Genomic DNA, 13,938 nt, shown 5'->3' with positions numbered 1-13,938 from the left:
ATATGTCTATATGTCTATATTTTTACTTGTTTTCGCATTTGACAGATTTTTTAGTTTTTTTTTTATTAAAAAATTAATATAATAATAAGGAATATTTTTTTAGTGTAATTTTTGGTGTTGTGGTTGGAGTGAAGATAGTTTTTAACATCAAATTTAGTGATAGTGTGACACTAAATTTGATGAGCTCCCTTGGAGATGCTCTTAGTTTTCTTTTTCAGTTTTACTACTCAATAGTCAATTGAATAAAACCAAAGTGAAAAATAGTTCAACCCAATTTACACGCATCATCTCTGATCTGATACTGTAAAACAAAGAAACAACAGTACACTGGAAAGGATGTGCCAAAGATCGACACGTGTAAAAGCTATAAAAAAAATATCATTTATGTACAATATTGTTCTCTTTTTGGTATGTGAGGAAAATGTTCTGTTTATTAACAGTGAGAGGTTGATGTTTGCTTATGCACTACCGACAATGACAAATTCATCAAGTCTCTTTCCCCTTACAACACTACACGACTGGTCAGGATAAAGAGAGAGAGAGATAGAGCCAAAGTGAAAAAAAAAAACTAAGAAGAAGAAGAAGAAGAAGAAGAGAGAGAGAGAGAAAGAAAGAGGGAGTTTTTGAGGCTTGGGGAAGCAGGCATGTGGATGAGTGGGGAACACACCAAACTCATCAATTGAACCTGTTGAAATTATTCAACTTCTGACAGTAAAAGAAGCATAAAGAAAAGCAAACATATAAGCCCCCACCATTTTTTTTTATTAAAGAAAAAAAAATATAAAAATTCAACCTTTCTGTGTGCTTACTTATTGTTGAACTACATTTTAGTCAGTGAGGTAAGAAACATCAAAAGGGTATTTGAAGAAGAAGAAGAAGAGGCTGAAATTGAAGACTTGAAGGCCATTCACTACAACAAGTTCTCGAAAGGGTTGAAGCTTTATCTATCATAGAATATATAAGTATATTTTATTTTCTTTTATTTTTTAATTAAAGTTATGCCTAGACCAGGTCCAAGACCGTATGAGTGTGTTAGAAGAGCTTGGCATAGTGATAGACACCAGCCCATCAGGGGTTCTCTTATTAAAGAGATTTTCAGGTTTCTCTTTAAAAGAAAATACTTTTTTCTTTTCTTTTGTTTTTTTTTTCTCCCTTGTTGGGGTTTTTGAAATGTGTAAATTATATTGAGTTTATTTGTATCTAATAATCTGGGCTTTTTTGTTTAAAGGGTTGCGAATGAGATTCATAATTCTTCTACTAAACAGAACAAAGAATGGCAAGAGAAGCTCCCAATTGTTGTGCTCAGAGCTGAAGAAATTATGTACTCTAAAGCCAACTCTGAGGTATAGTTTATCTCTCTTAGTGTCTCATCAATCAAATCCAAATGGCTGATTCTTCTGGGGTTCAAAGTATTATTCTTGAAAATCCCTTTCCACTTTCCTTTTTGTTTTTCTTCTTTGAACAGAACAGTTTATATTTTATTTTATTTTATTTTTTTCGTTTTTTTCTTCATGCATAGGCTGAATATATGGACCTAAAGACACTCTGGGATCGAACAAATGATGCCATCAGTACGATCATTCGACTCGATGAAAGTACTGAAACCGGCGAGTTTATTCAGCCTTGTATTGAAGGTACAAAAACTTATATATTGCATATATCTGAACAAAGAAAGGGCTTTTCTTCATCTAAAACATAAGAGTTGAAATTTTTGTAAATAGTAACTGTTCTATGACTTCAAAGTACTTGTTTTTATCATTTTGTTTGGATTGTGTGGACATTACTATGTTTGAGAAGAGTTCTAGTTTCTAGTTTAAGTTATCATGTTTTTATAATTATATTCCCTTTGATTTACCAAATGTTTGTATAGCTGCTCTCAACTTGGGGTGTATACCAAGAAGAGCCTCAAGAAGCCAACGAAATTGTCACCCAAGATGTTACCTGACTCCCAACACTTCAGAGGTTCCATCTGTATCTCCAAGCTTGTTGGAAAATGCTGCTACTGGTTCGAATCTTTTGAGATCTTCTAACCATCTCAGCTCTCACTTTAGAAACAATTTTTCTGTAAACAACATTTCTACTGCTATGTTTTCACCGCCTCCATCCGGAAACAACATCACCCCATCTAACAGCTATGACCAACTCCTAGCCCTTAGTAATTATAAACCATCTAACTCATTTTCAGCTTACCCTCTTTATTATGGGGGAAATGCCCCCCAGTTTGAACAACTTTGGCAAGATGTCGCCCTCCTTCCTAAACTTACCAGTGATGCTTTAAAAGACTCTAAACTCGGTGTGGTCAAGGATCTTTCCTGTCATGAAGATGCCTCTTTGAAGAACACAGAACCAAATATGATCATAGATACAGATGATAGACAATGCAATATTGGGTGTGATCTATCTTTGCGATTGGGTCCTATGAGTGTTGAGAACAAGCAACCCCAGGCTATTGCAGACGTTAATCCCCGAGAGGGAGGCAAGTTTTGTGACCAATTACCATTATTGGATAAAGGGTGCTCCATGTTTCCTCCTAGAGGCAATGCTTGCCAGGCATTAAGTTCATACAAAGGTGTAGAAGCAGCCGTGCGAAAACGAAAGCCATCTTTTGATAATGGAATCGACGATCAGCAGTTTTGTAATTTGAAGCCAAGTCCTCCTTTTCTCCACTTAAATGGAAAAATGAGAAATGCTGGATCATAAGTTCTGATTTTTTCTTACTTGGTTAACTTTGTGGTGCAATTTTGTTGTACTCCCGGATGTGTTATGCACCCAAGAGCTACCAGATTAGGAAGGTGAGATGTATATATAATATTGAATGATGATGATGATGAATTAGATAGCTGAATGGAAGAACTAACAGTAGAGGGTTTAATCAGCAGCATTATATGTACTAAGGAGAATTTTAGATATTTAAGTTTTAGTACGGTCATATATTGTTATAGAAAGCTGCCTTGTAACAGCTTCATCACAGTTAGTAGTAGTAGTTGAGATAATTTATAAGTGTCTTTAGCTGTCAAACATATGTAGCCAGAATAAGGTATTATGCTGTTTTCTTTTTTAATATTTTTAGTTTAATTTCTCTTCCTTCTATTGTAGGTATGTATCATATTTGGGTTAATTAAGTCAAACTCATGATGAATCTGATCTGGGGTTATTTGTTATTTGATTTGGTTAGGCATACAAATAAGGTACTAATTAATATATATCCATTCGGGGAAGGTTTTAAACAAAAATGGTATAGTATAAATTAAAGTGTTTGATACTAGTTCTTAGATCAAATAAAGGGTGGGAAATGGGATCCATGTCCCTTTAGCCAAAACCCCTCAAAGTCCTTTATTCACTCTGTGATTGTGAAGAGATGAGGTAAATGGACCCCGTTTTGACATGGTTGAAATGAATGAGGATGATGATGTAAAGTAAGTGATGAGGTGATGAAATATGATTAAATCCATAACACTAGGCTTAATTTTTGTTTGTGTGAGTGGGGGACATTATATCTTTGGTCAAGCTAGACTTATATACCTTTAGAGGTTGTGTGGACCCTATTATTATTATTATTATTATTTATTATTTTGTCTAATTACCAAAAAGAAGAAGAAAAAGCCATTATTAAAAAATGAATGGATGGGGATCTTTGTTTATCTATAAGAATCATTTTGTGTGGGTAGGAAGTGGGAACAACAAATGCTAATATCTTAGAAAGTAAACAACATAACCTAAAGTTTTATTGTTTAGTTTTTGGAAAATATATCCTTCTCTTATATAAGTGTTAATTATAATGTTTATAGATTGGTTTAACATGCTGTTAGGACAGATAACGATTTTTTTTTAAATTGACAAAATCTCTTCTTTCTTTAGTCTAACCTTTATGTTACTCTTAAAAAAAAATATATTTAAAATAGGGGAGTTCTATTTGCACCCTATAAACTTATAAATACACTTCATTATTAAAAAAAAAATATAAACTTAAATAATTTTTAAAAAGTATTCTTAATATTTTCTTAAATTTTTTTCTTCACATTATTTTATGTTAATTTCAATACTTATTTTGATTTCATTTTCATAATTTTTTCTAACTCATGTATATTTTGTTTTTACTTTTTTCTAAGAAAATTTCATATAATTTTTTATTTTAATTTTTTTGCCATAATATTTAAAATATAATTTAATTTTGTTTGATAGGTATATTTTTTAAGAATATGAATTAGAAGAAAAAAGTTAAAAAAATTTAGTATAATTAAAGATATTAATTTTAAGTAAAATAAAAATTATTAAAATGGGGTGTCTTTAGAAATTTTTGGGGTGTAAATAAAATTTCCCTTTAAAATAACAATAAAAAATTACCAAGGGACACCTTAGGCTAACTTCAATGGTAAAAGTTATTATTATTTTTTTTTTGTCAACATCACTTTATTGGGTAGAAAAAAAAAAAAATTAAGTGTTACCAATACATATAGGAAGGAAGAGGGATCTCTTCTATCTTAAAAAGTGTATTGTCTATCAGTAAAGTATGTTTAGTCAATCTATGAGTCACAACGTTAAAATTACGATTATTATGAGAGAGAACAGTCTCAGAATAATTAGACAACAAGATTTTAATATCTAAAGAAAAACACTTATAGGTCATTAATATACATAGAGTGATTACTTAGAGCTAACACGAGAGACAAAAAAAGAAAATTGGAGAAAAAACTTTGACTTGCAATCCAATATCTCGTGCCTATCTTAATCCTATCAAATGCAAGAGCTTCTTCTTGAAAAGGAGATAAAGTACCTAAAACACAACAAGCTCTATCTGCATTCAAACTATAAAATAAGAGCACATAAAATAGTAACAAAATCTAACCAAAGTTCTAGTTGAACCTACATCTCGGGTCAGTTGCATCGAGTTGGTTGGGGACCGGAGATAATTGTGTCTCCAACAAACTTTGTGCAACCATTTAGTTTGGGGTGTTTGGTTCAAAATGAATCATATATCTATTTATAGAGAAGTTTATTAAATATGTAACTATGAGGGTTACATTTATTTTTAGTCGTTGGATCATTATTAAACAGTTGTGATTAATTTAAAAATTTACTAAAAAAATAATTAATAAATTATCTGTAACCTGATACTAACCTGATTTGATTTATTTTTTCAAAATAAAAAAAAATATATATAAATATAAATTTATAAAAAAGTTTTATGAAATATTTTAATTAAAAGAATTAATTTATTTAAGTATATAATTGATTTAAGTCTAAACATAAAAATTTAACATGTTAGAACATCTCTAATAGAGATGTAAATAAGTAGTGAAAAGCTAAAATATAGTTTATTTAACAAAAAATATGCTCTAATAGTGTGCCAAAAAGTGATGTAAATTTAGCACATAGCAAATTTTGTGCCAAATTTGACACAACATTTACTATGATGTAAAATTTACACCACAATAAATGCATTACTTTTTCATTTATATTTATGTCATTTCTATTATTTGGTTAGTATATTTAACTATCACATTAAATTATGAAATATTTATATTATTTTTTTTATTATCTTACATATTAAAATAATAATAAAATTTCTTATAAAGTTATTAGATGTTATTTTTTTTAATAAAACATTAATTAGATATTAAATTTTACATCAAAATTTTATAAATGTGCATTGGAGTACAAAGTTAAAATTTGTTATGAATTTACTACAAAATTACTTTTTGTGTTAAATATAGCACAATTTTTATATCTCCCATTAAAAATGGTCTTAGTGACCTATTATTGCAAGTCATAAAAAAAATGTAATTATTATAATTACATTTTTATTGTAACTATTAAATACTCGCCCATCTTTATATATGGAAGAGGTTTCAATGGTTACATTTTTATTGTAACCATCATGGTGACATTTTTTTAAGCCATTGGATTATTATTAAATGGTTGTGATTAATTTGGAAATTAAATAAAAATAAATAATAAATAACTTGTAACTTGAAAGTGACCTAATCATTTATTTCCTTATAAAACTTTAATTAAGATTAATTATATTTTAAAATTAAATTAATTATAATTATTAATTAATTTTTTGCAATTTATTACTATATAAGGATCTTTTAGCAATTTATTTTTTTATACTTAAATTATTTAAAATTTTATAGCAAAACTTTTTATAATTTAAAATTATACACATATAATTTCATAAAATTTAAATTTTATTATACTTGTAATTTTAATTTTAAATTATTACACTTAATTATTTAAATATTTAAAAAGCAAAAAATAAAATAAGTTGAAAGATTTTTTAGAAAAAAAATGGTTGCACTTGTTATCGATTGATTAGCTTGAGGCCTCATACTTAGATCATATAATTGTAACAAAATAATTAAATATCATTTAAAAATAATTAATTATTTGAAAATTTATTATAAGAAGAGATTTTAATTTGTGTCAAAAAAAAGTTTAATTTTTGTAAAAAAAAAATAAATTTTATTGTAAATATTATAATTAAATGGCTTAATTATTAAAATAATTCAAGTAAGGATTTAAATATAAATTATAATTGCTAAAAGATGTCTTGTTAAATATTTAATTAATTATTTTAAGAAAATAGTTAATTATAATTAAATAATTCTAAAAAAGGAATGTAGAAAATAGTTAATTATAATTAATTAAATCTAAAAAAGGAAAGTCTACCTATTAGTAACCTGCTATTACAGGTTAAAAAAAAATGTAACCATATGGTTACAATAAAAATGTAACCATTGAATAGTCACCCCTTTATATATATATATATATATATATATATATATATGTGTGGTGACTATTCAATGATTACATTTTTATTGTAACCATATGGTTACTTATATATATATCTATATGTGGGTGACTATTCAATGGTTACATTTTTATTGTAACCATATAGTTACATGTTTCTTTAACCTGTAATAGCAGGTTACTAATAGGTAGACTTTCCTTTTTTAGATTTAATTAATTATAATTAACTATTTTCTTAAAATAATTAATTAAATAGACATTCCTTTTTTAGAATTATTTAATTATAATTAACTATTTTCTTAAATTAATTAATTAAATATTTAACAAGACTTCTTTTAGTAATTAATATTTATATTTAAATCCTTACTTGAATTATTTTAATAATTAAGCCATTTAATTATAATATTTACAAAAAAATTTATTTTTTTTACAAAAATTAAACTTCTTTTGACACAAATTAAAATTCTCTTCTTATAATAAATTTTCAAATAATTAATTATTTTTAAATGATATTTAATTATTTTGTTAAAATTATATGAACTAAGTATGAGACCTCAAGCTAATCAATCGATAACAAGTGCAACCATTTTTTTTTTAAAAAATCTTTCAACTTATTTCATTTTTTACTTTTTAAATATTTAAATAAAAAAATTAAATAATTATGTGTAATAATTTAAAATTAAGATTACAAGTATAATAAAATTTAAATTATGAAATTATATGTGTATAATTTTAAATTATAAAAAACTTTGCTATAAAATTTTAAATAATTTAAGTATAAAAAAATAAATTGCTAAAAGATCCTTATATAGTAATAAATTGCAAAAAATTAATTAATAATTATAATTAATTTAATTTTAAAATATAATTAATCTTAACTAAAGTTTTATAAGGAAATAAATGATTAGGTTACTTTCAGGTTACAAGTTATTTTTTATTTATTTTTATTTAATTTTCAAATTAATCACAACCATTAAATAGTAATCCAATGGCTTAAAAAAAATGTAACCATGATGGTTACAATAAAAATGTAACCATTGAAACCTCTTCCATATATATATATATTTACTCAAATTTTGGCTGATGATCATTATACCCATTTATACGATTGAATTATAAATGAATCAATACCCCTTATATAAAACCTATTGATAAAATAATAACATTAACCAGCTTTTATATAGAAAAAGTGTTCAATAATAACATATATACAATGTGCATAATGCACGAGAATTGACTGAAATGGTTTGTTGCTTTTAAAATAAAAGGTTCCATGCATTAATGTATATATGTGAAAATAGTATATTGCTGTAATAATACTATTATCCAACAACTATAAACAAAGAGTTTACGTACCAAGTTAGAATGCATATAAAGGTCGATTTCCCTCTCCCTTTTTTTTAGAGATTAAAAACTATCAAGGGTAGTTTTCAAAATTATTTTATATATATATGGGTGCACTTTTAATGGGTATAAGGGGTGCACACGGGTCGGGTTTTCGGGTTTTCGGGGGGTCGAGTTCAGGTTTTCAGATTTCGGGTCTTGGAAATGCATAACCGAACCCGGTTTTCGGGTGTACGGGTATGTCGGGTTTCGGGTCGGACGTTGTCGGGTTGGGCATGGTCGGGTTCGGGTGTTATTGGGCTGAGCCCGAATATTTCATTTATGGGCTCAGATAAGTTTAACTTTTAAAAATACCAATATTTATATATACCTACCAAATAAAGCTACTATATATAATATATAGTAGAATTTACGTGGTATATGATTTTTTTAAACCTTTTATGATAAATATGACATATTTAACTATGGACCCATTTATATGGCTTTTTTCAACTTTGGCAACAGTTTATGGGATTTTAAAGCCCATACGGCTGGAACTATTTTGCCAAAAGCCCATATTGTGTGTTTTGTAGTTTCTTTAGGTCATTTTAGTCATTTTAAGTGTTTAAATTTTTTGGTACAGTTTTTTTTTAAGATAACCGTTTATTGTAGAGGGGTTTTTGCATGTAATCATGGTGATTTGATGGTTGCTTCCTCATTTTAACTTCCTTTTTCAATTTTCAAGTAATCCCTATAAACACTATAAACTACCTATTATATTAACTATCTCCCTCTCATTTCCCTCTCTCCTCTGTTCGTCTTCGGTTTCTTCTTTTCTCTGTTTCTGCTTTTTTTTTTTTTTGCTTTTTGGCTAGCGATTTTGGGACGAGGGGGACGACATTGCGCCTTATACAACTTGGAGGTTGCATTGATCGGGATATATTCAAGGTATTGCTTCTTTCTTTCCATTTTTTTATTTTACAGATTTTAGGGTTTTTTTTTTCCATTTTGATTTATGTGTTTATTGAAGTTTTTTTGGTTGTTCATGGAGCTTCATTTTTTCTTTTTTTATTGTGCTCTTTACTGATTACCATTTTAGTTTTTTTAGTTTTTAGTTGATCTTCTTTTTTAAAAAATGATAAAATCGAAGTGAATAGTGTTTGTTGTTGTGTTATTTTTTGAAATTTTGATTTTGAAATTTTGTTGGTTTCTTTTTCAGTTTAAGCCGACATTATGGGTTATTTTGAAAATGGGTTTCTGTGTTTTGATCATTATGAGCATGTCCAGTGACTTTGATCCTTTGGTAACCAGAGGGAACCTTCAAATCTTTAACAAGCACTGCTTATAAAAGCAAGTTAGAACCCAAACATGTTTATCAAACTCTGGTTATGAGTGTAGTGTATGAGTATAGTGTAATTTAGTGTTATACTAATTTACATTATTAAGAATAATATTGCATTAATGTTGTGGTATCTATTCTCTTTCCTTAGACATCTTTAAAATTTGCCTTTTATTTGGTGAAATGATTGATGTTTTAATATTTGGTCAACATTATGAAGATAATGTTCTAAGCAACAGGGAAAGAAAATGGCATTAGTTAAAATTGTCTTGCTTAATGAATCTTTCTTCAAAGAATAATAATCTTTCTTCAAAAACCAGTTTCTCGAGATTAATTTGTGTTATTTGTGCGTTCTGTGATTTTAAAAATTGTCATTGGAAAACCTGTTTCTATATGAAGATCACAGTTTCTATATCAGGTGTTGTTTGGGCTTATCCTATACCTAATTTGGAATCAGTTAAAAACCAGTTTCTGAGATTACAGTTTCTATATTACTTAGAATTGATGCAGGTGTTGTTTGGGATCCTCAGATTTTTGGTTTGTGAGGTGTTTTAATGTTCAGGTTTAGCACGTGAGATTCAGGTTAATCTCCTTCTTCCCTGTTGTTGGTTCTTGACCCTACTGAATCTCACGTGCTTAACCCTACTGAATGATATAAAAGGAGAAACTGGTTTCAAACATCAATGTAATGCACATATTTGATCATACCTATTTTGGAAATATGTCAAAAACCAGTTTTTACAGATTGATTTGTGTTATTTGTGCGCTTTGTGATTTTTGGTGTGTGGGTGGTTTTAAGGTTAAGGTTGAGGTGTGTTACTGTTAGTTTGTATGAAACTGGTTTTCATGTTAATTATCATGACTGTTTTTGTTGTTTTGTGTCTAATGTTTATTTTGTGGTTTGTTTTTTATCAGATGATAAAGTCTCATCCATTGTCAAAAGGTTGAGCCTTCTAAGAAGGCTAAAGGGCGACCGAAAAAAGATTCACGCAAAGCTAAAGTATGTTTTATGTTTTGTATTGAAACCGATTTTTATTAATTGTATATGTTTTCTTTTTTGGTTATTACTAAACTGGTTTTAATTTTTTTTTTTTATGAAACTGATGTTGTGTTGTTTTATTTAAGGTTGACCATGTTGTGGAACCTTTGAAAGCTCCAGGATTAAGAAGATCTCCACTGAAAAATAAAGTATTTATTAAATTTCACTGAATCCGGTTTCGAATTTATTTTATGTTTCATTGTGGTTTGGTATTTTTATTGTGTTTAAATTTTCCAAGTATTTGTTCCTTGAAAATTGTTTTTTATCCTTTATATGTTTGTTTTTGGATTTTAATATGTTATATAAAACTGGTTTTTTTTTGGTTTGTTTGTGTTTCTTTTTATTTGTTCTGTTCTGTTTTGTTTATGTTTATTTTGTTTATTTTTTCAGGATGATAATCAAGAGGCTAAAGCCGATGTTGCTGATCATGTTTCTCAGAAACACCGTTCTAAAAAAGTTAGTAAGAAGAATACGAATGTCCTTCCAGCTGCGAGTGATGATGATTTTCAAACTGAGAAAGTTGTGGCAAAACCTGTTTCAAGCAAAAAAAAGAAAAGTTGTTATTGATGACGCTAGTGCGTCAAAGAAAAGAAAATCTAAGGATATGGGGGACCATTCTAATTTGGTATGTCTTCATTTTTTCTTATATTTTTTTGGTTGTTTTGTTTATTTTGATGGTTTTGTTTTTTTTTTTATTTTCATTTAACTGTATTGTGTTTTATGTTTTTTTAGGATAAATTTTGTGAACCTAGTGTTGCTGATGATCCGAAGCTTGTTAATGTTGCCAAGAAAGTCAAGAAGAAACCGGTTTCCAAATCGCTCGGCAAGAAGAAGAGCGAGGCTCCTTCTGTTGACATTCCTTTGGTAATTTTTATTTTCTTAAGAAACCGGTTTTTCAATTTGTTATTTTGCATGTTTCAGGTTTTCTATTTACAGTTTTATTTTGAATATGTTTTTTTATAATATATATGTTTTTATTTTCAGCTTTAGTTTTTATCTTTGTGGTGGGTAACCAGTTTTTGATTTTTTTTTCTTTGCGTATTTTTAATTTCGATTTTTATATTGTTTTTTCTCTCACAGGAATATTATTTTAAACCTCAACTCTACAATCCTTATAATGTCATTGATGATATCAATGAGAACCTGTCAAATGATCAGAAGGAGTTGTTTCGCAAGTCTCCATTTGGGCATTTTCTTGATGTGAGCAACTTTAACTATCAGATATAGCTGATTCATCTCGTTCTTTTGCGGCAGATTCATACCGAAAGAGATGATGTCGAGCTTTGGTTCAAACTGGGAGATAAGGCTGTTCGTTTCGGAATTGAAGAGTTTTCCATAATAATCGGTTTGGATTGTACTAAATCCTATGACGTTGATCTCTTCAAATCAAAGAAGTTGCTTGCTTACAAGGAGGGTATTTTTTGCATGCATGGGCTTACTGAGAAGCTTACGCTGAAGGAAGTTGCTAGTGTTTTCTTCAGTGGTGCGTTGAAAGACGACGAAGATTATGTGAAGATAGCCCTTGTATACTTCTTCGCTGGTTATTTGTATGGTTATCCCCAAGGGAAAAAGATTGACAACTTCATCTTTGCTATGGTTAATGGGGATGATTACATTGAAGTTTTTAATCGGTTTGGATGGAGGAAATTATTGTGGGAAAAGACTTTTCATCACTTGAAGATTGCATTAAAAGATGGGAACAACACCTTTGAACAGCTTGCTAAGAAGAAGATGATTGAGAAGGGTTACAAGCTTAAAGGCTTTCCTATTGCATTTCTTATTTGGCTGTACGAGATTATCCCGTCTTTGTCTCCTCGATTTTGCAATAGAATCAGCAACAAGATTCCTCGCGTTCTGAATTGGGAGAATAGCCCTACAACGGAGTTTAGTGAGTTGATTCAGGGTGTGTTCAACAATCCGAAGGTAATTTTTTTTTTCAAATTTTATTTTTTGGTTATTGTTTGTTTTATTTGATTTTTTTAAATTGTTTTGTGTTTTTATATTTCTAGATTGTTGTAAAGGATTTTGTTGCTTCAAGTGGTGAAAAATCTCAAAGGCTTTTTTCTAAATTCAAGCTTGATCCTAAATATGTTCCGAAGAGGATTGGTGGCGCTGTGTCTTCTGATGAAGTAAATGATGAGGTCAAGGTATTAAAAACCAGTTTCTGTTTGTATTTCTTTTGTGTATGTTTATCATTAGTTATGTTCATGTTTTTTATGTATACTATTCAGGTATCTCATGGAAAGTTGGACCAGATTTGTGCTGAAATTACTTCTATCAAAGAGTGCCAACAACAAATTAAGGATGGTATTTCCAGCTTGAGGATTGAGTTTTTGGGTGAATTTGCTAAATTAGCAGAAATTATCAATGGATTGAAGAAGAAGGAGAATGATGGAAGTTCTAAGGACTCTGAATTTTTTTCATCCCCTATAAGAGAGGTAACTAGTTTCTTTTGTTTAGTGTTTTTTGATTATAGGTTTGTTGTTTGTGGTTTTATTATAGTTTTTTTATCATTTTGTTGAAACTAGTTTCTGTATTGAATGTCTTTTTATATTATTTTACATAACTGTTTGAAACAAGTTTCTGTTTTGGGTTTGGTTGAGATACGTTTTTTCTGTTTATTGGCACTGGTTTCTGGGTGGGGTTTAGGTCTCTGTTTTGTGTTTTTTTTTTTTTTTTTGTAAGAAACCAGTTTCTTGATTTATGTTGTTCTTGGGTTTTTTTTTTATATTTTTTTTCATCATCTTGTTTAATGTAGTTTCTGTATTGGATGTGTTATGTTATGATTTTGACTGTTAGTGAAAACAGGTTTCTGTAGGAACTGGTTTCTGGTCTTTGTTTATGTTTGTGTTTCTGTGTTATTTTCTGTAGGAAACCAGTTTCTATATTTATGTTCAAAATTTTGTTTTAATTAATTTATGGTTCAGGCACACTATCAGGATATATCGGAGGATGGTGGTGGGTTACAGTTCCGTTCATACTGTTCAAGCTGAGGTACAAGCTTTTTCACATTTATGTTTTGCATTGTTTGGATGTTATTGTTCGTTCTAAATATTTTTCTTCAATTTTGTAGGAGGAAAAGGACACTTTGAATTTTGAAAATATGTTTATCGATCCTGATTTTCTTAAGGGTGTGGTTGATAGCACTGTTAAGAGTGCTTTGAAGACAGATGATGTTTTGTTTCATGATGATAGTGATAAGTTGAGTTTGGTTTTGTACGATGAATCGTATTTGTCTCCAGAGGTTCAAAAGAGGTAGCCCAAACCAAGCTCTGTTGTTCTGTCGCCATATGTTGTGGACTTTGGGTCTTCGTCATCTTCAAAGGAAGACTTAATGAGGATTGTGCAAGATGATAAACTTATTGTGCATGGAATCAATCCTTTTAAAGATGAACTTGGTTTTAATACTGGTGCTGAGCAGTGCATTAAGTTTTCCAAGTTTATTGATGAGAACATTGTCATGAATAGGGGGTTAGTATTTTTT

The 13,938-nt window shown here is 28.9% G+C and overlaps 2 protein-coding genes across 4 annotated transcripts; both read left to right on the top strand.

Annotated features, from left to right (window-relative positions):
* The first annotated feature begins 428 nt into the window (after window positions 1-428).
* Window positions 429-3,141, top strand: LOC115720401 (uncharacterized). The gene is made up of 4 exons (XM_030649551.2): window positions 429-1,099; window positions 1,229-1,343; window positions 1,520-1,634; window positions 1,871-3,141. Exons 1-4 carry the CDS (start codon window positions 999-1,001, stop codon window positions 2,698-2,700), a joined length of 1,161 nt encoding a protein of 386 aa, XP_030505411.1. The 5' UTR covers window positions 429-998; the 3' UTR covers window positions 2,701-3,141.
* Window positions 3,142-8,953: 5,812 nt separating this feature from the next.
* Window positions 8,954-13,146, top strand: LOC133031841 (uncharacterized). Of its 3 annotated transcripts, none has more exons than XM_061105571.1 (4): window positions 8,956-11,079; window positions 11,187-12,377; window positions 12,464-12,595; window positions 12,686-13,144. In XM_061105571.1, exons 2-4 carry the CDS (start codon window positions 11,880-11,882, stop codon window positions 12,974-12,976), a joined length of 921 nt encoding a protein of 306 aa, XP_060961554.1. In that variant the 5' UTR covers window positions 8,956-11,079; window positions 11,187-11,879; the 3' UTR covers window positions 12,977-13,144. The 3 variants fall into 3 exon arrangements, with proteins under 3 accessions (XP_060961552.1, XP_060961554.1, XP_060961553.1); XM_061105570.1 differs by having other exon boundaries at window positions 12,464-12,601; window positions 12,686-13,141; XM_061105569.1 differs by having other exon boundaries at window positions 8,954-11,079; window positions 12,464-13,146.
* The last annotated feature ends 792 nt before the right edge of the window (window positions 13,147-13,938 follow it).

Source organism: Cannabis sativa, chromosome X (assembly GCF_029168945.1).
Source record: "Cannabis sativa cultivar Pink pepper isolate KNU-18-1 chromosome X, ASM2916894v1, whole genome shotgun sequence".
Lineage (NCBI taxonomy): Eukaryota > Viridiplantae > Streptophyta > Magnoliopsida > Rosales > Cannabaceae > Cannabis > Cannabis sativa.
The sequence above is the reverse complement of the archived record's forward strand: the minus strand, read 5'-3'. Positions and strand labels throughout refer to the sequence as shown.